The sequence below is a fragment of the Amphibalanus amphitrite genome, unplaced genomic scaffold, assembly GCF_019059575.1.
Source record: "Amphibalanus amphitrite isolate SeventyFive unplaced genomic scaffold, NRLGWU_Aamphi_draft 000013F_arrow, whole genome shotgun sequence".
Taxonomy (NCBI): domain Eukaryota; kingdom Metazoa; phylum Arthropoda; class Thecostraca; order Balanomorpha; family Balanidae; genus Amphibalanus; species Amphibalanus amphitrite.
The window spans coordinates 415656-441136 of NW_024881509.1; the positions used below are offsets into that span (position 1 = coordinate 415656).

Sequence of the window (25481 nt, forward strand, 5' to 3'; positions counted from 1 at the left end):
TGTCGTGCAGGTCTGAACCAAAGGTATTACAGGTAAACGTCCCCCGCGAATACGTATATTTTACGGCTAAAACGTTTACCTACCTTAGGTAAAATCTGAGATAATGAATAAGAAAGAGCATAAAAGAGAAGACACGGCAAAAAGACACGTCGGCAAAATGCATTCGGCATATTGATATTCGGCGAATAAGCATTCGGCAAAACGCAGTTCGGCAAATTGTCCTGTAACCCCCCCCCCCCCCATCATGAGAGCGCGTTGCTCGGCAGACCCAATCAGGGCGCGGGTTAAAACCGCAATCGTGGACGATGAATCAACACATCGTCGGTAACCAATAGGGTGGGGGTGGGTAAGAGGGATAAGGCTGTCCTGTAAGTGCAATGTCCGTGTGTGAATGTGCAAATGTTTTGAATGATTAGATTGGCAGCCGCGGATACGGATTCTGAGCAGAAATCGCCACGCATTTTGTATGTGGATCGCCCTTAAATGTAAACACAATATATTCAATGGTGCCGGCGGCCGGGACCCAGCGCGTGCCGTCGTTGCGCCTGGTGCCGGCCGAGTGAGTCTCTCTCACCTGGCTGTCCTGCCTGGTCCTGGGCGGCGGCGCCGGCCGGCCCCGGCCCGTGGTGTAGGCGTGTGGTGCCCACTGGCGCCGCTCCGACCAGACGTCGTCTGCAGCCAGCGTGCGGCCGGCGGACGGCTCCTGCAGCCAGCCGCCTGCGGTCACCGCACCCCGGTCAGCCACCACGGAGACACGCCTCTACCGGTCAGCCACGGTCAGAGGATTTGTGATGGTGATAGTTTCCTACACGGTGATACAGGAGAGGCTGCAAAAAAAGAAACGCTTTCAAAAACAACAGTGTGGGGTATGAATCCATTAACTGAAATCGACATAAGGGTAACATTTTTTTGCGCCACTGTGGGCACTTTGAAAGACGACAATCAAGGAACACAAAACCATATTGTTAGGTAAGTAGCAAAAATGATATGTTAACTATTATAGCAATGAACATGACTAAATGCGATTTTACTTTCATGCGGCGTACCTCGTTAGTGCATGCAATACTACTGGCATGTACATATATACCATCAACCATTTATTAAAGAGCTGCTGATCAGTGCAGTGGGTGTGCTCACATGAAGGGACAACACTCCCGCGGAACTATGGAGCGGAACTAGCATGGAGACTAGATATGTCCATCAAATACCAGCTTTTTTGGTATACCGATACCAATCTGACACGAACTTGGTATTTGGAATTCCAATCCTGTTTTTAGTTTTTTTTTTGTTATGAATCCTCATGATATGAATCCTTGTGTTATGAATCCTGACTATAGTCAGGATTATGTTCCGATCAAACTTGCGGTTGGAGTTCCTTCGGCAGCTGGCTCCTCTGTTCAATATTTTGCGTCTTTGAATGTAATAGCATGGATGAGATAATAATGGATTGGTGTCTTCGCAGTTTTTGGTGACATTGAGCTCAGACCTGCCATCTAGCGGGGGAATTATCGTAAGTTAGGAGCAAGCCGAGTGAACGCCGTTGCTTAGCATTGTGACACACGGGAGTGTGGTGTAGTAGCAGGCTTGTGCAATTTTTCAAAAGGTTATGTCTTAATATGTCAGTAAAAGCGAAGAAATCAGTAAACTTATGTGCAGGGTCAGTAATAAGATAAGCGGTTCCCTGTTATTTCCTCTTTAAAACCCGCGCCCCGTAGGGGGGGGGGGCCGAAACGGCCCCCTGTCCTTTTCCGTCGATATCTCCTAAACGGCTGGAGATATCGCCACCAAACTTGCAGGACCCCTCCGGGCATCAATTTTACACATTGTGACCAAAAATTTCCCAAAGGCTATGATAGGTTGGCCACAAATGACGTCAGAATGACGTCATGTTCTGCCATTTTCGACCGAAAAAAGACCTTCGCGAGAAGAGCTGTCAGGCCTACAGCTTTGAAGATACAGAAAAATGATCCAAACAATACCGGTGTAGAATAGACAGGGCTACAAAACTGCTATCTCGGATTTTTGAAATTTTTGAGTTTTGACCCCCCAAAATCAAAAATGCAATTTTTTGGATATATTAGCCAAAAATTCCAAAAAGTTATTTGAGTTTCGAAAAAACCGGAATATATGTAATAGTTTCTACCGTCTTCTATCTACATATCAAATTTCAGATCGATATCTCGTTTTTTGGCCAAGTTATAGCGAAAAAACTGTTCAAAAATGATGACATCAAATTTTCAAACTCAATTTTTGGCAGTTCTAGACCTCGTAGAGCAAAACAAAGACCACCATTAGACTCCCCGTGACGAGAGCTGCATCGAATCGATACCCATTTTATGCAAAAATATCAACTTTGAAATTTGACCTAATATGACCTGACCTTGACCTGACCTTCACCAAAACGTGACCTAGGCTGGCCCCAAAGGCTGCCTGACCCACATAATCGCATTTGTCATGTAACATGGACCATAAAACACGTATCACACGACACTTCCATATTGTGACCCCCCAGTGACCTGACCTCTGTGACCTGACCTGGTATCAGTGACCTCAGATAGCGAAGTATGTGTTTGACGAACAATGTACCATCGATGGTTTTCAATCACTTACCAATTTACTCGATTTCACAACACATTGCTTGAAATGCCTGTGAACGGTGAAAATCCGACCTTTGACGTGACCTGTGACGTCATCGGTTTGACCTAGGTCAATGAAATTTGGTCACAAGGTAGTTCCCGTGTGGGGCTATCGAACACCGTTTGAATTTTGAAAATCGGCCGGTAAATTTCCGAGGTCTTAGGGGGGGGGGGGTTCGCAACAAACACCGCTTAGTAGCCGGGGCCCAAAGCTGTTAATTCATGAATTAGGACTAACTTTTTCTTTAACCCGCAACCCGTTGGGACCCGAGTTTTTGCAGATAACTCAAAAAAGGCTGCGAGTTTTGACTCGCCGTTTTCAGTAACTCTTCGGACATTAATTTCAAACAACTCATAAAAAAATCCTCGGTCACCTCAGGTCACGTTTTTGTTTGCTTACTGGGGGGGGGGGGAGGGAGGGGGTGCCTCGTGACCTACTAGGAATTGGGATGAAAATCCAGCCAAGATATTTGAAGACGTCAGGATGTCAGCGCAGAGCGGTGAGCCAGTTTCCCAAGGTCCGTGAAACAAGTGAACCCAGCATGGGCTAGCATTTACAGTGCAACGGCTGCCTGATCTCGAAAACAGTGTGCTGCATGCTTGATTGCGCGCATCATTTACAGAACTTTTCTAGTTGTCTCCATCGGAAGAGATTAAGAAACTACAGCACTGTTCTAATTTTATATAGTGACTAGAGGGACAGCATTACACGCAGCGTAATAAATCAATTTTCATTAAAATCGGCCCAGCAGCGGCCGAGTTATTGCCAGAATAAATTTGGCGTCTCCTCCTGGCCGGCGGTGCTCGGTTCCGGTATTCATGGCCAAAGGTCAGTGACCTGCCGGCTCTGATTTCGCTCAGTTTTGCAAGCGAAGAAACTGAGCCTAAGGCGCGAGCCGTCTGATCGGCGCCGGCCGCGGCCCAAAATGCCGCAAAGATGCACCCGCCACGTGCAAACCGCCGAGCGCACCCCACCAAAATTTAATGCGACAAATGGTTGCACGCGCCCGACTCGGCGCCAAAGTTTCAACCCCGCAGCCCGCACCGTCGCCTCGCAACAGCCCGCCAAAGGAACCTGACGTGTTACATACATACATACGTACAGACGTTTTGATTTTTATAAGAGTAACTAGAGGGACAGCATTACGCGCAGCGTAATAAATCAATTTTCATAAAAATCGGCCCAGTAGGTTTATCTTCAAGAAAGAAATTGTCAAGAGCTTATGACTAGAAGGAAAATAAGCTATATCTTGAATTGATCCAGTTAATGTACGTATCCTGATGCTCAAATTGTAGGAGCTTCATTGTCAACGGCATTACTTAAATTACTGAAACAGTAGCCGAGCTATAATTAAATGACTATTAAATAATTCTTCAACAAATTTATTGCAATGCCTTAACAGCAAATAAATGCAAATGATAAGTAGAAGAAACACTTTATTCACTCGAATTTCTGAGCGCGAGAATGCCCTCGCTGAAATTTATTTGGTCGGCAATCCACTTTTCAGGAGAATTCTTCAAGCATGTTTGTGTTTTCCATAATCCATAGTTTGCTATCACGTTTTCCATAAATAACTTATTCATTACACATATGTGTGCCTCTAAAAGAAATAAATGCCCCATAAAAATTAAAACACATAACTTTTGCTGTTCGCAAACAGTACGCATAATTTCCAATAGCGACGGCGACAAGACATTGACCAATCACGTTGCGTGTTTCCTGCTGGCGTTGATTTGTACTGTGGGCAAAATGGCGTGAATAGAATTACCATACTATTCTCTTTATAAGATTGCGTGAATAGGGTGCCGTAAATAGAGTGGGGTGGAATGATAGTACGCCATTTAGTAGCACAACCTTTATAAGATTGGGCCCCTGGTCGGAAACGCCCTCACGAGAGGCCATGGGCGATTCCAGAGTTTCGGATTATTTTTATATAGATCGATTCGAAATTGATCAAATTATTATAATTAGGCCAAAAAACTACTCCAGGTGACCAAAAAAAGCTGTAATCAGCCCCCAAAGATGGGGTATCCCAGAATTCGGAAACTGACGCGGAGCAAGGGCTTTCTTGAGCCGGATATTCTGAGTCTTATTGCTGATAGACACCAAATTGAAATCCCACATATTAGCCGTTTTCACGACGGAATAGCGGGTACCTAATAGATGCCTGTTTGGTCCTTTGATGCCTCAGGAATTTTAGTAATTTCCTTTGATGCCTCAGGAATTTTCGGAGTTCTTTGTAGTAGGTTTTCTACCTTTCGAATAAGTGGCCCGTTACTTTGCTGTTTTTCTACTAAATATTACCTAAATTAATTTATTTTATCTAAGGGTTTACCAATCATGTAAACCTAAAGCGTAAGTACGTTTATGAATTTAGCATATCTACCGGGTGGCCCAGAACAAACGTTCCCAACTTTAAATAAACATTTCTCAGAAAATGATAAAGACACAACATTGAAACTTCTAATAGTCAATGCGGCGTATATTTTCAGTAAATTGTATTATTTTTATGTTATTCGGGCAATTACTTTTTAAATGGTTCGCGTTTCTAGCATGCCATGTAAAAACTACTTGTTTTCTCAGATGTTTACTATAAAAAAAAAATGTGAGTGAACGGGCCACTTCCATTTCGGTACCACGGCCTGCAGCCATAACTGCTACTGGCAACTAGCCTCACTGATGGTTCAGGCCTTAGGGTGGCACATTTCCTCTAGCTTTTTCCTTATTCGGTCTATTTACTGTTTGATCTTCTTGAAGAGAGGGCGATCAGCAGTAACCCATGCACCGTGCCACTCCTTCTGTTCGAAACAGGACTAAGTATAGAAACGAATTGCATCCATTAACACCATTTTGGCTCAGTATTTGAATATTTGGCACATAAGTGGGACAAAAATACTAAAAACAACACACGTGCTGGTTTCATTCACGTGTTCCATTTTTCTATTTTTCCTAACATGGTACGTCTAAGCCAATCATCACTACCGTCTGACATAGGCAAAAAAAAAAAAAGAAGCAAAAACGTCTTACCTACTTAATTCAACATAAGACTGCTGGCTTGAAAATGATGATAGTGTTATAATTTGGCATACCAATGCGCAAAGAAGTGACGCAAACTTTATGAGAATTTTGGCTTGTTCTTTGCACTCAATTTTGAAATATAGGCCTCCAAAGTTCGGAACGTTTTTTTTTTTGGGGGGGGGGGGGCACCCGGTATATTTTTTTTTATAAATTTAGTCCGAACCTTTTGCTAGGAAGGATTCACAAGGACAGAGCCACCGCTAAGCGAAGCTTGTTGCGGTGACCCTGCCCTCTACCCTCCGATCGCGCAATTCCAGTTCTATGGCAGAATTTAGAGTCCAAAGTTTAACGTGCGCACATAGCCGCGCACGGCCGGTCCCCTCACTGACTTCGCCTGGCTACGGCCTGCCACCAACCGCAACCATACCTGTCAGGAGCCGAGGCCCATAAATGTCAAGCGCCCGTCGCGCTTCGAACCCGGACTGTTGTAACCGGGAACGCGTGCTCTCACCACGCGGAGTCCAACGCTCTACCAACTGAGCTACAGGACCGGCAAAGTACAATGATATAATGCTAGTACAATGATAAGGAAGTATACTGAGCTGCCAGCTGCGGGTGAACGAGCTCTCCCAATTCCACGCTGGCTTGGCTTTGGAGCCGCAGCAGACGGCGGAAGTCAATGTCACTGCTAAGGCGGCGGCGGATTTGATGCGCCCGGGCACTGGCGGATCCAGGGTTTCAGCGCGGGGGGGGGGCATACCAGGTCACGGAGCCAAACCTAGGGTACCCCCAAATCCTGTTTTCTCATCGGATTTAGGCCACTTATTTTTCGTCGTAGCCCTGACACGAGTTTTTTTAACAAAAAAAAAAACAAAAAAAAACAAATGGTAGGACACCTGACCACATTGGCAGATCCAGGAGGAGGAGGCTTTTGGGACAAATACCCGGGCAGCGCCAGAAATCGACGAAAATTGGTAGGGCCGGTGGGGCCCTCAGAATGACTGATGTATAGAGCCGACCCAGGGCCGCCGGTGTGGAACCTTAAGAGGTACTGGCGTGGGACCATCAAAGGTATCGGTGTGGGTTCCCCAGAGGCAGTGGTGTGGGGCCCTCAGAGGCACTGGTGCAGAAACCAAAAAGGAGCCGGTGTGGGCCCTCTTAGGTGCTGGTGTGAGGCCCTCACATAGACGCCGTTGTGGTGCCTCAGACACTGGTGTGGCGCTAAGCCCACACCATTCACAGATGGCTGTGTGTGGGGCCCTTGGAGTTGTTGGTGCGAAATGCGAATGCTTAATAACCCAGTAGGGCCTCTCAGAGACCGAACAAAACTCGATCAAAACTTTTCCGCTTCTTAGTCTGATCATCGCTTTTACCTGCGAACTATTTAGGGCATGCTTCATGTGGCGCTGAACGAGCGACTGGATCAGACGGGCACCATCTTCTCGGCTCGGCTTAGCTTGGGGCGCCGGCCCGGAGAAGATGAGCGAAGTGAGTCGCTTCTCCTGTTGTTCTCGGTCATCGTTTATCTCCAACTGCTGAAGTCGCCGCCGCAGCTCGGCCGTCTCTCGCTGCAGCTGCAGGATGTCTATATCCGCAGAACGCCGCCTTTCGGACGGCGCGGTGAGCGAGTCCATCGCGAACGAGAGCGACTCCTCCACGGCTGCGATTCGTCTGTCGTTAGACTATTTCCTTCACGCACTTGGAGTTTTCAGACACGATGAACTCTTTTAGCTCAGTGCACATGTCGCTATCACTCAGTCCCTCCTGGGGCGGGGAACACACTTTCCGCCTCTTCCCCATGGCCGTTCACTTGCTCACAGTTAGCCAAGTTCCCTCGCTCCACCTGGCCGCGCACGCAGAGCGCCGACGCACGCGTCCGACCCGGCCGAGGTCAACCGGTCAACTGATTGGGCCGTCTTTTGACATTAGATCACAATTCCGGTATTCAACCCTGGCCGGACCGATTGCTTTTCTATATTGGCCGGGGAAGGTTGGTACTTACAACTCCCTCGCCGTTTCGCCTCTAATTGAGCTAGAGCCTCGCGGAAAAAAGAGCGTGTGTGCTGTTGCCCCAGTGGCGGTCTCAGCCAACTTCGCCCTAGTGGAGGGGGGGGGGGGCATATGTTACCACCCAACTCTAACTCAAAAACTAAGAGGGCTAGAAACACGCAGTAAAAAGCAGTCGATAGCTCTCAATGCGTACGTTTGAAAGTATTTCAGTCATTTTTCATCTTAGAGCAATATTGGGGTCACCAGAGGTCATCAAAGGTCAAAATTTGCCAATGGTCATTATATTTTTCAGAAAACATGCCGTTATCTCAGGAACTATGGTAGCTAGAAAACGCATGGAACAGCAATCGATAGCTTTTGAACTCTTCTTTTGATAAAGTCATTATCAAAATTGACCTCAGGTCAACGGTTTAGCCTCCAGAGGGAAAAAACTCCAAAAATAGCTGTTTTTACGAAAAGTGTTTTTCGACAATAACTTTCGACTACAGAAAGCCACGACATTTCTATTGCCAGAATCGTGTTCCTCTCGCCGAGACGCGTCGAATGAACTATAATTTGACCTTGAAAGATCAACTTGAAAATTTGACCTCAGGTCAAAGTCATGACCTGACCGGAAAAGGACATGTTGCATACCAGTCGATGCGTCTCAACAAGACGAACACAATGAGACCAACCCCAGCGTTCTATCTCTTTCCAATCGCGAGTTATTGGCAAAAATCTGTTTGTAGCCTCAAATGACCTCGGATGACCTTTCTAGAGGCTATCAGCAAAAATGACACCTAGGTCATCACGGGTGGTCCAAATCATTGTGATTCTGAAATATTTGGACTGTTCCTATGCGTACACACGGATCTAGAGGCATTTTCATTTTTCTCCATTGACTTGTAATGGAAAGGTCACGCCATTGACCTGACCTTAGGTCACAGATATAAAAAATCCGAGATATACAAATTGTAGTTGCCTATAACAGCATGCAATCCACCAAGTTTAAAACCTTTCTGACAAACACTGCAGGCTGGACATGATTGCAAACTTTTTTAGGCTTGGTCAGTTAACCCGCGCCGGGCCGGTGCTCTGAGATTCCGCGCCGGGCCGCGTATTCGCCAATAGTATTACACGAATCGGCCCACCAACTAGCGACATCTCTAGTGCGACGTCATAGCCATCCGACGTGACAATCATGCATTGAGGCCAGATTTGAGTTGAGACTTTATTTCATTGTATATGGCAATTCAAGTGATAGTGTGTCGTCGTAGCCGAGTGGTTAGAGTCTCGGTGTGATGAGCGAAAGGTCGATGGATCGATTCCTGCTTTAGCAGTTCTTTTCTAAGAAGTCGGTTTTAGACACGCATTTTTGGCCCCTAGGCCCTAAGTTCGCACGCCAATATCGTACGCCCAATAAATCTATGACAAGTATTCATCTGATTAAGGAATAAGTTGCAAAAGAACTGCAGTTGCAGTCTGTACCTGAAATACCAATTGTGTTACGGTAGGTACTGTCGATACTGTCGATCCCCTGGTGGCAGAAATGTTAAAGTTATAGTTAAGGCATAGCTCCTATAGATGACGCCTTTGACGGCTGGAAACTGATAATCTCGTCCCCTGATTACGTTAACAGCTATGCCCAACTTTTTTGTGCATGGTGATTCTTACATGAAAACTATCTAATTGCATGCTAACCAGCGTGCGATTTTTAGCTTAGTTTTCGCTACTTTTAGGTACTTTACCTTGCCAAGTGCCACCTACTTTCAAAAGGTCAGCGCCACCCCTGTCATATCCAGCAGGAGCTGCGTGCTCGGTGCTATCACCCATTGGCAGTGAGAAATATTGATCAATGGTCATCGCCCAGCACCATTTTTCTTTCCATTGGCTACGTTCGCATAGTATGCACTATGCATTAGTGATGTCAATTGTCAATCACAGAAAATCAGAACACCGATACCAAACCAAATTCAAACAAAAACCATTGGAAAATACCGAAACCGAACCAATCGGTTGGACTGCAAATATTTCTCTTAGGTATGCAACATATTCATTTGAAGAATGCTTACCTCTGATTTCTTAGGTGCACGCCGTTGCAAATGTATACATAGGCGCGGGAATTACTTTCAGACTGGGGGGGGGGGGGGCACACCATAATGGAGATCAACCTAGGGTACCCCCAAATCTAGTTTTCTCACCGGTTTTAGGCCACTTATTTTTCATCCCTTGGCTTTTTCAACAAAAAAAAAAACATTTGCAAAAAAGTGCGGTATTTCGTCTCAAAGTTGTGGGGGCACCGCCCCCACGGCCCTAAAGTTGGGGGGCAAGCTGCCCCCACTGCCCCCCGGCTCCCGCGCCTATGAATGTATAAAAAAAACGCACAATGACAGATAACACGAAAATTGATATCGCCGAGTGGAATCGAACCACCTACCTCCATATCACCATTCCGATACTCTAACCACTGCGCCACGGCGGCAACACGTACAACGGAGTTTAAATGTAATTAAGTTAAAACTTAGCTTCAATAGACTCCACCAAGGGCGAGGACCGAACGTATGACGCCACGCTGACGTCACTCAAGAGGCACGCTATTGGTCGGGCCGATTCGTGTAATACTATTGGCGAATACGCCGCCGGGCCGGGGGGGGTGTCTGAACACCCCCTTCTAACTAGGCTCCTGGGCCACGTAGCGACACGCGGTAAGCGGCAATCGAAAGAACGTCCAAAATAAGGACGAAAACACTTCGGCCATTTTTTGGGTCAGGTCAAAGGTCAGGTCACTAGAGGTCACCAAAGGTAAAATGTTGCCTATTTCAACATTTTGGAAACTGCCCATGGCTATCTCGGGAACCGATAGAGCTACAGCGCCGCAGAAAAGCGCATTCGATAGCCCTTTTACAGACCTTTCTGAGTAATGTTCTCAGATTTGACCTCAGGTCAACGGTTTAGCCTCCAGAGGGCAAAAACTCCAAAAATAGCCGTTTTTACGAAAAAACGGTTTTTCGGCAATAACTTTTGATTCAAAAGAGCCATGACATTACTTTTGCCAGCATCGTGTTCCTCTCGTCGAGACGCGTCGAATGAACTATAATTTGACCTTGAAAGGTCAACTTGAAAATTTGACCTCAGGTCAAGGTCATGACCTGACCGGAAAAGGTCATGTTGCATATCAGTCGATCTGCAACGTCGAGCCGAACACATCTAAGGCGTTTTCAACGCTCTAGCACGTCTCTATCAGAAGTTATTAGCGAAAAACTGTTAGATTCTGTTCGTGACCTGAGATGACCTCGGGGACATAACGAGGGGTCACGGTTGCCATTTTCCGGTTCACTGTATCAATTTTACCTACATCTCGATGTTTGAGAGTGTGTAGAATAGCGTTCGTGCGAAACAGACGCTTTTCAATTTTCTCCCGTTGACTTATAATGGAGGCCGCAAAATTGACCTGACCTTAGGTCACCGATATCAAAATTCCGAGATATAAATTTTATAGATAATGTTGCTCTAATCAATCGCTGAAAGTTTCAAGGCAATCGATCGATCGGTGTAGCTATGACGAGCATTCTTATTTTTTTCTGAGGTGAGGTCACTTGGCGTGACCTGGTGACCTGACCTAAGACGACCTGGACCTGAAATTTTCAGAACATGTGCGGAAAAGATGCACGAACAGGTGTGCCAACAACGGCGGCGCGGAGGCTCCGCGCCGCGCCGCCGTTTTTGAGATATCTGCGAAAAACCGCAGGGGGGGGGTGTTCAAACACCCCCCGGCCCGGCGCGGGTTAACTTGGCCTGGTGACCCGACCTGACATGACCTGGGGTCAAAAATTTCACACGTTGTCCAAAATTGATGTACCAAAAGCTACCCAAGCGGCGCGGCGCTACGCGTCGCGGTTTTTTATTCACACGCAAAAAACGCGACAGGGTGGTAACATATGCCCCCCCCCCCCACTGGGGCGAAGGCTAAGGTCTTAGGTCAACCAGTGACCTCTTAGGTCAGGTAAGCGCAACAAGGCACGGGCTCGGTTTTTGGTCAATTATTCTGCCAAAAATGGTCGCACTGCCACGATTTTGGCATCATCGTGTTTGTCTAGCTCAGGCGCATCGAATGCTATACTTGGTGTTCGGGTGAAGTCAACTTAAGGTGTTGTCCTCGGGTCAAGGTCAGGTCGGAGCCCCTCAGGTCACGGAAATGGTTTAAGGAGGTCATATCGCATATCATTGGACTTCGCAGGTCTTCCCGAGTCCACTGGTGGCTTTCCCCACTCTCTAGCTCCAGCTGATCAGGAGTTATTGACGAAAAACTTAATGGCCTTAGTGACGTCATAAACGAAGTCACGCAAAGTCAACAATGCTAAAATGAAGCACCAGACCTTGCAAGGAGTGCATGAAACCATTCACGGTGCCCGAATAGCGGCTTCCAATTTCCCTTGTTGACTTTAAGTGGTGCTAGATCCTGTATTACTCAATTATGATGTCATAACTAAACAGCTTCACGTCATATGTTTAGTGCTTGACACCAAAATGATAGCTTACATACAGGGTGTCCCAGAATTACCCGGACATTTATTTTCTGGCTTAAAGTACGACTGCGCTCGCTTCTAATGATATACAAGCATCATACTTTTATAAGATATCCCTTAGCTATCGAGATTGGGGATTGTGTGCTTTTGGTGGCCGGTAACGACTCGAATCAATTATTATCCCGAGTCAAGTAAGAGTAGTCCTTTTCCGTTTTCAGCTTAAGCCACTAATAGGCAACCATGGTGAATCAACTCCCGTTCTCAACTTTGTAAACGAACTTTCGGCATGGTTTTTGCTGGAGAGCTTCAGCAGCTCATCTGCAAGCAGTTAGGATTGAGCAAAGCGCAATTATATCAGCTAACGAAGCCAGAGAGAGCAAGAGATAAACCTATTGACAAGCTTGGGCTCGGCCAAAAAGGGCCATGCACCAGTTGTCAAACAAGTGGTTGCTTGTCATAGGCAACAAACGTCACCGATCTAGCTAAAAACTAGCTAAACAATAGATCAGGATTATCTACAAAACATCAGTCTACTTTGCACCACTATCGACAAAATTTTGGAATTTGGGGTCCTTCGCCAGAAAAATATGCGAAAACTACGGGAAAAGCAGCGCAAATCACTACAATTCATCCCAAAAACATAACATATACAACAAAACAGTATATTGAGGCACACTTTGTGGTCTAACGAAGGTATTATGTCATTTGAAACGCCAGAAAAAGGCTTGTGTGAACGTCAGATGGCTACAACGCCCCAACAGCAGAGACGGCCAGGCACCCGTCTAAAATCAGATTGTGAGACATTTTGAGCCACCGTGCACTCATTGGGCTTGATATGATGGCCCAAAGACAACCGTTAGCACAGGGTACTACTGCGGTAATATTCTACCATTGCGAAAACTGGATGCCGTGAACCAAATGGCCATGAACGGGTTTGTTTTGGAAACCAAATCTGTTGGAAGCCAAAGGTTGCGCAATGTTTAGACATGGAGCTTCTCCACTCCAGATGTAAAAAACGCAGCAAAAGTGACGTAGGCAGAAATTTTTGTTTTGGGGGATAATACCTTATTGCCTGGGAACACTTTGATGTCAAGTTTATCTTATATGATCGTATTATCCTCCGGCAAGAGGTCAAAGAAAACAGGCCTACACCCAGTTTCGGGAGACCCGTAAAACAACTGAAACCAGCAATGGCTGGCATTTTCCATCATTGTCGGCTGATCTTGTAACAAGCGTATCTATTGCATGTGCTATTTCACAGCCACCCTAGTTGACTATATAGGACGGTAAAAAGAAAAAAAGCGCAATCATGTGTGCCTTATTTCATACGCTAATTAACAATGTCCGGGTAATTATGGGACACCCTGTATAACAGAAAAGGTATGCAAAGTTGTATGAAGTTTGCTTCACAAGTTGCGAAATAAGAAGCAAAAAAACTTTTGCGGAAAGGCCACTGGCCTCTCGCTGGAGCATTTCCGACCAGTGTGCAGGGGCGCCCTGCAGGGCCACTAGGTAGTCTCTACCAGGGTAAACCGCGGGGTCCCAGGTAACTCTCTCCCGGAGGTGGCGGTACATCTGCAACGATACGGCCGCTGACTACAAGCACGGTGCGCAGAGTTCAACATCCGGGCGAAGCCATTCGGGCACTAGGTGGGACAGCGCACTAATAATTGCCGACACGTGGTAGCAGCCGATGGCGTGCGGGGAGGAGGGGGGAGCGTGCGGGACTGACACACAGAGAGGGCAGAGCCAGCCACGGAGAGCGGCGGCGGCCAATTACAGTCCGAGTCGGAGGAGCTGGCGTGGGGCGGCTCCAGCAGCTGGTGGCCGCCGGCCGGCGCCGGCTCCGGCGGCGTGCTGGGAGCCGGGAACACGTGCAGGCCTGCGGTCACAGGCGGCACACGGCTCAGCCACCACACACACACACACACACACCAGTTCATACCGACCGCAGCACGGTGAACCCCTGCCAGCGGCTAGTTCACACATTCAAGTCAGACATTAGGAAAATCAGATATACTAAATCATACTAAATTAGAAAAATGCGCCGCTGAAACTCGGCATGAATGTTCAGGGCAAAATGGATGCCAGATTTGTTATCAATACCCACGAATACGTTACATCAGACCTGCTGTGTGTCAAGGTCATCCAAGTTCATTCAGGTCCTAAGAAATCACAATATCACCGAACCGTTTCCGATCAAGTACATTATGTAGCGTATGTAGTTAAATACAGCTAAAAATAAACGAAAACTCACCCCCATAACTCCCTCAAAACTCAGTGAAACCATCCATGACAAGGAGGTGTAGCTTTATGAACGCGGCTACGCGGCTTTATGAAATCGGCGGCTCTGACAGCGCTCGTGGCCACGCCAGTGACCTAGGCCAGTGACTAAGCACACACTAGTGACGTCAATTACAGAAAATCAGCGCCAAATCTTACAAATGCCGTAAATAGGATACCGATACTTAACCAAATACCTACTGAAACAATGGAAAAATACCGAACCCAAACTAGCTTGGGAATAAAAGAAAATACCAATTTTTGCCAAATTCACAGCCTTTTATACGTCAGCGAGGATTGATAATAGGGGCAAAATACAAAAAAAAAAAACATCAGGTTTGAAATACAAAATGCAATGTCGGTATCCGTTTGGTATCGGTATACCAAAAGTCGGTAGGTATACAACTGACATCTCTAGCACTAGTGATGCCAATTAAGGAAAATCGTGATACCGATACAAAACCAAATACGAACAATACTCATGGAAATATAGGTACCGGAGGTGAACCGACTTGAGAATATGAGGGAAATACTAGGGGCATTCCACGATAGATCGACAAAAAAAAGCAGACACCCAAATATTTCATTTTTCGTTTAAAACTGGTCTAAGGGGTTGTGATGGGCGGGGAAGCCAACTGTGGTGTCATGGGGGCACATATAGCTGAGCCAGCGGGGGCCCACATATGTGACCTGGTCCCCGGTCACCGGTGTACCTGGACCGAATAAACAGTTTTGATCGAGACACCCGCCTGTGTGGTTGGCCGAGGGAGCCGGAGTTGTGACATTGGCGACGAGGTGAACCTGTGGTGATGGCGGGGAAGGCGCCCGGGTTTGACGCCGACGTGGAGAGCTTTGGGGCGTGTACGAGGCGTCTGAAGCAGCATTTCATCTCACAAGATATTGGAGATGATCAAGTGGCGAAGAAAAGGGCAATTTTGCTTTGTGCTATTGGAGCCAAAGCATTTGCTTTGCTGGAAGACCTGATCGCTCCGATAGCGGTCGAAGACAAGACCTATGATGAGTTAAGTGTTGAAAGCTCATTATGAACCGGAAAGATCGGAAATCGTTGCCAGAGGTCGATAAAATGCTTGGAGTTGCTCCAACGAACATCTTAGTCCCATCACTGTCTCCAACTTAGCCCTCGCCTGGCGGGAGGGGGGATGCAGCCTCCCTAAGTTTTTTTTCGCGAATAGCGTAAAAGGTGGTGTCGCGTAACGCCGCAAAATTTGGCGCAACGTCTGGGAATGAGCCTTTTGCCACATATCCTGAAAATTTCAGGTGTCAGTCATTTCAGGACAGGACACCAGGTCACAAAAACCGGTACAAATCGGTACAATGTCAGGTTAAAGAACATATTGAGCGGAAACCGAATGAAGAGCTTTTCGACGTGAGTGCCGTGGAACGTAGCGCTGCCAAATATCAGACACAATTTGAAGCATTCATTTGACACGTGTCCTGGGAGCACTGAGCTCCGGCAAATCCCAAGGCAAAAAACCGGTACATTGTCGAAATGCCTGCGAAAAAAAAACATTTCTTTCCATAAAATCTAGAGTTGTTCATCGATGTATTCCAACTTTCAGGATATGCTAAGCTCACCACATACCATCACATGCATCCCGTTTTTTTTTCGATTCGGTTGACCTGAGGTTATCTAGAGGTCATGACGAAATCTAAATAAATTTTCCCGAATGGCTCCAATTGTGAAAACTTGAGAGACACATGTTTCATGTTTGAGAGCTCATGTTTGAGACACATGTTTGAGAGCTCATGTTTCAGCGTTTGAAACCACGAGAAGCTTGCAAACGCGCGGCTAATGCGAGCCGACATACGCCGAATCGCGATTCCGGCCAAACATGGCCTCGAGAAATTGGGTCAGGGTCATGAAATTTTCAGGGTAGGTGTAAAATTGATCAACTCGAGGGTAATGAAAGTTTCGTCGCGCTCGGCCGCTTTTTGCGCGAGTTATTTGCGAAAAACCATGGGGGGGGGAACCATCCGATCCCCCCTACACATGCGAGGGTTAAGATACCCTGATGCTGAAAAACTTGTACTTTGATTTTTGTACTTTGATTTTCAGGTCAAGGCCAGGTCATCACAACAGAAAGCTTAAATCATGACTCGGTCACGGGTCACATGTTATATGGTTCATTCAGGCCATATATTTTGAAATAAGTGTCGTTTTTGTCATTGGAGGTCATCATCAGCTTAATAGGTATGGCTGAGGTCAGGTCACTTTCGGGTCAAAAAGGTCAAATTTTTTAGTTGAAAATTTTCAACAAAAAGGATGTCTATTGGATGCTATTTAAGCTTAGTAACTCGCCGGTACTTTTTATATCGGTGTACGATGTAAAAAACGTACGAAAAAAACGTACGATTTGAAAAGTTAATTATATGTGAAGTTTTGACTATGACGCGTATACCTTAGCTATTTTCAACGATATCGGGCTAGAACTTTATAGTGACATGTTACATAGGCACCACAATTACTTCCTAAATGTTCGAATGACACTTCATTCGAAATCAGCTCCAAAAACTACCTTACAAAGTACAAGCATGTACACCCCGAAAAGTCATATAAGGTCATCTAAGGTGAATGACTTTGACCTGACCTTCAAGTGACCTTTGGAGCCACTATTATGCATGGCACAAACAACATCTCACATATTAAAACGTTAATAGCTATAAAAAGACAGAGAACACACGGAATATGTGTGCTGACATGCGCTAAACTCGATTCCGGCCTGAATAATCTGAAGAAGCAGGTGACTGATCAAAGGTCATTTGGGTCATGGTCATGAAATATTTATGGTATGTACAAAATGAATTCACTTGTTGATGTAAGTTTTGTCGCGATCAGCCAATGTTTGCGCGAGTTATTCGCGAAAAAAACGAGGGGGGCTTTCGACACACCCCTCAGGCCCCACCTCTCTAAGTGCGAGGGTTAATTAAGCCGTGACTTATTCCTAAATGATGGTGTCGTTTCGACCAAGATAGCTACTTGGGTACCGAAACGTTCTGGAGCAGCATACAAACATCAACACTACACTAACTTGCATATGACCACCATTAGCCCTCGCCGGCACAGGCCATTTTGCGTCCTTCGACGGCACAAGGGGGGGGAGTACGACCTCCCCCCCCCTCGCGTTTGGCCCCTGATCGAGCTAGAGCTTCGCGGAAAAAAACGAGCGTGTTGCCCGTCACGAGAGGAAGCCGATGATACCCAATTTTAAGGTCCTAGGTCATCAGGTGACCTTCCAGGTCAGGCCAATGACCCGAAAACCGGAAAAATCGGGATCTGTCAGAAAGTCGTAAAGTGTGGCTGCTATGTGGTTTTCCGGGGTGCTGATCACGAATATCGTGTAAGTTTTGATCAGAGATGTCTTTAAGCATTTAGACCAGGTCGGGTCAGGTCAGGTCAGGTCAACCGGTAGGGGTCGTGACGGGTATTCGTAATACGTGTCAACCGCCTCTGACAGCTTCGTAACATGTTACGAAGGCACCAAAACTACTTCGTAAATGTTCAAATGGTTGCGAAATTCGAATTCAGTTCCAAAAACTAGCCTAGAAACATGTAAAACTCGAAAAAGTGAACCGAGGTCACCCGAGGTCACCAAAGGTCAATGACCTGACCTGACCTTCAGGTGACCTTGACACCCACCCTAATGTATGGGAGCAACATCAAATCACATGTTTGAACTTTGAAACCACGAAAAGCTTGCAAACGCGCGGCTAATGCGAGCCGACATACGCCGAATCGCGATTCCGGTCAAACATGGTCTCGGAAAAGAGGTCACAGGTCAAAGGTCATTGGGGTCAGGGTCATGAAATTTTCAAGGTAGGTGTAAAATTGATCAATGCGAGAGTACTGAAAGTTTCGTTGCGATCGGCCGCTTTTTACGCGAGTTATTCGCGAAAAACTTAGGGGGGTTGCATCAACCCCCCTGTGCCGGCGAGGGTTAAAAAACACAACAATGCAAGAATGCACGCATACAACCAACGATAATTTAAACGTCCTTCTTACCTGATGGTTGTGTCCCAGACTGATATTGGCCAGTGCCCAACAATGCCGACGCCAGCATTTTCTTTCCGAATAGGCCGGTCCTTATGTAATCCTTCCGTGTGTTTCTTCAGGCTCTCTTTGAGATTATGAAAAGTACGACCAGTATTGGTACTCACACCTTTCCTTTGAATTAGACGGATAAACAGGCGCCATGCCTATAAATTCGCCCAAGCAAATGATATGCTAGATGAACAATGCATGCACAACTGTCTAATCACTGCCATCCGCCGCGCCGGCACACCGGTATCTCCTCACCTTCTCCCCACACGGCCTTGACTCCCCAACTCACACCATCACACTACTGCATACGGTGACCGGTCACACGGTGGATCTGAATGCCTATGTTTTCATGCCAAAGTCTGAAACAACTAACGATTATCATCAGCGTAGAAATGTTGAAATTTAGCATTTTAAAGCTTTTAATTTAAAAGTTTATAAATGTGTTTTAACGCACTTGTCCTTATTGATTGAGAAAAGAGCGCACTTTTGATCGTATTACCTAATACGAAGTAACGCAATCGAAGTGTGATTCCGGTCCACTGTGCGTTTTCAGGCGCGCTCGATAAAACACCCAGGCCTGGAGAAAGTTGGAAGGGTGATTTTCTGATCCTCCTTACCACAAAATGACCCTAAGCGAAAAAATGCCCGCGGGGCGCTGCCAACGCGTGCCAGCGGCCCTGCTTGTAAGGGCGAAAATCAATGTATGTGTATGCGGAGCACACCCTTAGCGCTACGATGGCTCCTTGGAGACACCTGGAGAAACCTCTGCCGGCAGAAGGGTCAGGTCCCTCGCAGACGGCGCGGCACGGCGGGAGCTCAGCGGGTGGCCTAGCCGGAAAGAGGATAAAAATAGCCGACTGGCCCGACCCAGCGAGGGGTGACCGAAGGGTGACCAGGAGTGAATGAGGGAACATACACGCGGTACCGAGCAGCCGATAACAGCACCGGACGATTAGAACGTCATAAGTCAATGCTGTATTTTAGGTGTAAGGAAGCATCCATGTAGACGGGCGGACTGTCTCCAGCTCTTCCAAGTATTGCTAATATCTTGCTCCAACGAGCGTTGGCACGTTGGAAGTTTTATCGACCACTGATCGTTGCCAGGTTTAAATTTCACTCGTTTCCGTAACGAAGGAGAGACAGTTGGTGCTTTCTTAGCGCAACTGCGTAACCTGGCCAAGGCTTGTCAGTTTGAGCCGGGGGTGCTCAGTGCTCAGTGAGATGCTGCGGGACCTGGAGACCGGACACCGGCGCCGCCCTGACCGTGTGCTCAGACGTCGAGTTCCGTCGGCTGTGGCCGAGTGGCGGTCCCGAGCTAACGCCGTGCGCGCCGACACTGCCAACATACAGCGGCGAGCAGCTCTCTCCGTCCGGGGGCAGGCGAACGTCGACGTCCAGCATGGTGGCACCGCCACTGCAGTCTGCATGACTGCCGCTGATAGTTGTGGACGGCGACGGGCCGTGGCTGTTCGGCCACAACTGGCTGCAGCCCATCCGACTCGACTGGCCCACTATCTGTCGGGTGGCTGAGCAGACACACAGCTGCAGTCCATCCCGGACCTGTTTCCAGATGTATTCAAGGAGGAACTGGGATGCTTCAAAGGAGGCGAGGTCAGTATTGTCGTGGACACTGAGGTTCAGCCACGATTCTTCAAACCCCGCACTGTGCCGCTTGCTTATCGAGAGCAGGTAGACGCGGAGCTCAAGCTGGACCGGCAGATCCAAGGGGGGCTGTGGGAACGGGTACGTCACGGCAGGTGGACCGCGCCGCTGGTGGTAGTTCCCAAGGGTGGGGGAGAATTGAGGATATGCCAATGTGGCGATTACCGCCTGATTTTAAAAAGGGCTGCTCACGTGGAAAAGTATCTCTTATCTCGCTTAGAGGAGCTGTACGCTAAACTGGCTGGGTGTACTGTGTTTCCAAAAATCGATCTGAAAAAAATGCATAGAACCAGCTTCGGCTGGACGAGAAACCACGGGAATATTTGACAGTGAATACGCCAAAAGGGCTGTTGCGGCCGCTTCGGCTAAGTTTTGGCTACGCGAGCGCGGTTTCGCTGTTTCAGCGCACGCTGGAGACGGTGCTGGCCGGCATTCTGCAGGGGTCGGCGTGTTCCTAGACGACATCGTCTAGTCGCGGGTGCCGATGAGGCTGCTCACAACCACACACTGAGACGGGTGCTTCACAGGCTCTCCGACGCCGGGCTCCGAGTCAATCGGGCCAAGTGTAGCTTTGGTGTGGCTAGCATGACGACATATTTGGGCTTCCAAATAAGTGCGCGGGGCGTGGAGACCACTGGGGATAAAACGGCAGCTATCTTAAATGCTCCAGAGCCGCGAGATGTAAGGGAGTTTTGCCTGTGACTGGGTCTCATAAATTAATATGGGAAGTTTCTCGAGAACCTGGCCACCATTCTCTCGCCGCTATATCAGCTGCTATGAGCTGGTCGGGTTTGGCGTTGGACGGAGGTGGAAAGCAAAGTTTTCAAACGCGAAGACGTTGTTGGTCAAGCCACCCCGTGCTGGCGCATTTTGACCTAGCCAGGCCAGTGCAGTGGTTCTCGCGTGTGATGCGGGGCCCGTTGGAAAAGGCTGCGTTCTAAGCCAGCTGACGCCCCAAGGAGAGCGTCCTATCGCGTTCTATTCGCGAACTTTAAGTGATACCGAAACTAAAGGGAGGGGGGTAAAAAATGCCCCCCCCCCCACCGCCTGGAAGGTTAACGTGACCTTGTCATCCACCATACTGCATTGCACCAGCATCATTACACCATGTTTGGACGCTTAAAGGGACCATCCCACCTTTAACATGGGGTTTGAGTTGAGATAGCCAAGTTTGCGGCGAGGTTCAGAAACCACTATCTATCTAAGTTGCAACCCCCGCGGCCTCTTGGTGTTGAAGAAATTCGTTCCCTTCATTTGAAAATGGGCCTTGTACAAGGCCCTATCTTCAACATGGAGCGACCGTTAGTGTGACGTCACCTCGTTTAGTCATTCTGATTTAAATGGGTTTGTTCGTTGAAAAATCGCTTAAAACTTGGTCTGAACTTTGTTGTGGTGCCCACAGAGTAAAAAGAATCAGCTTTATGACAGTAATGTGGCCTGGGGAAGGAGGTAATTTTGGGCTGTGACGTCACATATTTGAAAGTTTGTGTTTGGAATATGGGAAGCCTAAGATGTTTAATGAAAAATAAATGCCAGAACCGTGTTCCTGGTCATCCAATCTATAAAGTCGGGCACAATTTAACTGGTTTTAACAACATTTTAGAAGGTGGGATAGTCCCTTTAAAACCACAAAAAGGCTGGAAACGCGCGGATAATGTGAGCTGGCATACGCCGAATCGCGATTGTTACCAATCATGGTCTCGAGATATAGGTCACGGGTCAAAAGGTCAGTTGGGTCAGGGTCATGGAATTTTTAGGTTAGGTGTAAAATTGATAAAGTCGAAGGTATCGAACGTTTCGTCGCTATCAGCTGCTTGTTGCAGGAGAACTTAGCGAAAAATCATGGGGGTCCATCCGACCGAAGGTATGTATCTACCGTGTGTATATCCACCGTGTCGCACTGCCGGGACCTCGGTATCGGACAGACGCACCCACCTCGAATAGTGTTACCTATAGACGGCTGAAGACCGCTGCAATCATTTTAACTCGTATTGATTGAAAAGAATCGGCATTTCGCGGATTCACTGAAAAAGAATCGCTAGTCCGCGGATTAACTAGGAAGTTCGCAGATCCCCGCGACTCTTCAGTGACTTCACGGACGCACTGAAAACTCTAGTGAATACGCGGAGCCACGGCAGTGATTCCGCGGATTCACGAGAGTTTACGTGACTCCGCGGACTCCCTAGGATCAACCAGTGACTTTGCGAACTAACGGATTTCGCGGACACACTGTAACAGCATCATTTCACCATGTTTGGACGCTTACAACCTTTTTCGACACGTTACAGTGTGTCCGCGGTCATTTTTTGAGTCATTGACCTGACTTGGAAAGTCAACTAATGACCTTGGACTTTGATATTGGATATATTCGGCTTCCTCTCGTCATAAGCAACACGCTTGATTTTTCGGCGAAGCTCTAGCTTCATCAGGGGCCAAACAGCTGGGCCAGAGGTCCAATTGACCCCCTATGCTATACATATTGATTATGCGCATGTATATAGAGGTAACATGCTCTCACCAGAACACACCAGTCAACATCTGTGCACAATCTGGCTACAATTCTAGCTTTAGTGGCTCAAGATAGTCAAGGTTGATCGTATATGAAGTCATTCATGGTATATTATGCCATTCCGACGCGTTTTAGAGGACAAAAATCAGGGTGTTGATTTTTCAACCCATTGACTCATAATGGGGAGGTCAAGAAATTGACCTAACCTTTGGTCATCGATATCGAAATTCTGAGATATGCAAAATGTAGCTACCAATGACCTTATTACGTCCTACAACTGTCAAAAGACTCCGTCATCTACATTAGCTCAAGCACGGTGACAAAGTTGCAAAAAAGTGATTTGAGGTCAGGTTATTCCAAGTGACCTGGTGACTTGACCTTAAAAGGTAGGAGGTTAAAATTTGCACGCAATGTGTAACATGAATAGACTGGAGTAAAATTTCGCGGTGCTACGCACAACGTTTTTTCTCGTTATTTACGAAAATTTTCTGGGAGGGGGGACAGACATACGGAAATACCCTCCGGTCGGTGCGCGGCTTAACAACCATTCGCAATTGTGAGCTCGAGGTCCATTCAGATTGTTATCTAGCTATTTACAGCAAATGCCTACCTTTGAAGTGGAAGTGTGCGGCGCACAAGTTTTTTTTTTAATAATCTAAGGAAATATTATTTAGGAAAAAATGTAAAATTATAAAACTAGCAGGGTACACTCGGGGGCAGATTGATGTTCCACAACTCCCCACCTATCGGGCTCCCATGGCTCAGCACTGGCTGCTGCCAGTGGCAGCACTGGCAGCACTGGCACTGGCAGGCAGTGCTGACCAGTGCTGAGGGCAGGCAACACTGGCAGCAGCCAGTGCTGAGACATGGGAGCCCGATGGGTAGGGAGTGGTGGAACATCAATCTGCCCCCGAGTGTACCTACGTAAAAATGTAACATAAAATTTACCAAATGTCTTAAAGTTTTATTCCGATAGACTGATTGTACTTGCCATGCCGGCCAACGCACAACAGGACCAGCATATCGGCAACATGATTCGGTTCCAATTGTCTTTGAGCCTCTACGAAAAATCGGCATAAGAACTAAATAACGTTTTTTTTTGCCATTCTCTGAAAAAAGGGTCGGTATTCCGCGGATTCAATGAAAAAGAATCGCTATTCCGCGGATTACCTAGGAAGTTCGCAGATCCACGCGACTCTTCAGTGACTTCACGGACGCACTGGAAACTCTAGTAAATCCGCGGATTCACGAGAGTTTATGTGAGTTCGCAGAGTCCCTAGGGATTTCGCGGATTTACTAGTAAATTCGCAAACTCACGGATTTCGCGGACGCACTGTAACACATATATGCTTTGCATATTGCGGAAGGGACACATTTCGGCCTCGCCAAGATACGAATTCATACGTCATAGTAACATATTTCTGCCGTGGTTAATTTGCGTAAAAATTGAACACCGGGTGATTACCGAGCTATTTTTCTATCCAAATTTTCTGATTCAAACTCGCTCAGGGTTATCGTGCAGGTAAAGGGGGCCCGCTCAGCAGAATGCGTATGAAATATGGAGAGATTCTGAAAAATAGATGGGGGCCCGCACACTAGGGGACTGCTTTGGAGGCGATGACCCTCCCCCCAAACGAAATCTTGGCTGCGCCACTGGTAACCCCCCCCCCGGTTAATCTTAGTAGACGAGTCCCTGCGACAAAAAGCCAAAAAGTCGAGCGCATTCGCAAGCGTTTCGGATTCCAAAACACAGCGTCTGCATGATTAAATTTGAGTCTCTGGATCGGTTCTGCGCGCCTGCGCTGCGCCATTGGTCAGGCCAAGTACCCCTCCGTGGCCGAGTGGATTAAAGCGCCGGAGTTCGACGCTTAGCCGGTGGTGAGAGCCCGGTTCAAGCCCCGGTGCGGGCGGCCACATTTAGCTCCTACGTGTAATGGCGTGCGTGTCTGTGGCAGGGCCCTGCCGCACAGAAGCCAGGTAACGTGAGTGAGCGGAGGGGGCCGTGTCCAGTCGTGAGGGCACGTTAAAGGGACTATCCCACCTTTAACATGGGGTTTGAGTTGAGATAGCCAAGTTTGCGGCGAGGTTCAGAAACCACTATCTATCTAGGTTGCAACCCCCGCGGCCTCTTGGTGTTGAAGAAATTCGTTCCCTTCATTTGAAAATGGGCCTTGTACAAGGCCCTATCTTCAACATGGAGCGACCGTTAGTGTGACGTCACCTCGTTTAGTCATTCTGATTTAAATGGGTTTGTTCGTTGAAAAATCGCTTAAAACTTGGTCTGAACTTTGTTGTGGTGCCTACAGAGTAAAAAGGATCAGCTTTATGACAGTAATGTGGCCTGGGGAAGGAGGTAATTTTGGGCTGTGACGTCACATATTTGAATGTGTTTGGAATATGGGAAGCCTAAGATGTTTAATGAAAAATAAATGCCAGAACCGTGTTCCTGGTCATCCAATCTATAAAGTCGGGCACAATTTAACTGGTTTTAACAACATTTTAGAAGGTGGGATAGTCCCTTTAAACGTTCGGACAAAATTCTGCCATACAACTGGAATTGCGCGATCGGGTGGTGGGGTCAGGGTCAGCACAACAAGCTATGCTTAGTGCGGGCTCTGATTCTTCAAATCCACCCATTCAACCATTCGGACTAAATTTACAAATAAGAAAAAATAATAAAAAATTAAAAAAAGTACGCCAGTGACGTCACTCTATAAGCGTCATCCCTCGCCAAGACAAAAAAAAAACAGAGGCTAGAATTATGGGTAATTCCAGACTTGGGAGCTGGCGGCCGGAT

General features: G+C 47.2%; 1 protein-coding gene across 7 annotated transcripts in view; it reads right to left on the reverse strand.

The window, feature by feature from the left end:
• The window catches only part of LOC122383683 (rho GTPase-activating protein 190-like), a 406057-nt gene that overhangs the window by 96208 nt on the left and 284368 nt on the right, over positions 1-25481 (reverse strand). For 5 of the 7 annotated variants that reach the window (XM_043370373.1, XM_043370389.1, XM_043370406.1 and 2 more), the window contains 2 exons: positions 13951-14052; positions 575-717 (listed from right to left, as the gene is read on the reverse strand). In XM_043370373.1, coding sequence (XP_043226308.1) covers positions 575-717; positions 13951-14052 — 245 coding nt within the window. The remainder of the gene's footprint in view (positions 1-574; positions 718-13950; positions 14053-25481) is intronic. The other 2 variants (XM_043370415.1, XM_043370396.1) reach the window with 1 other exon arrangement.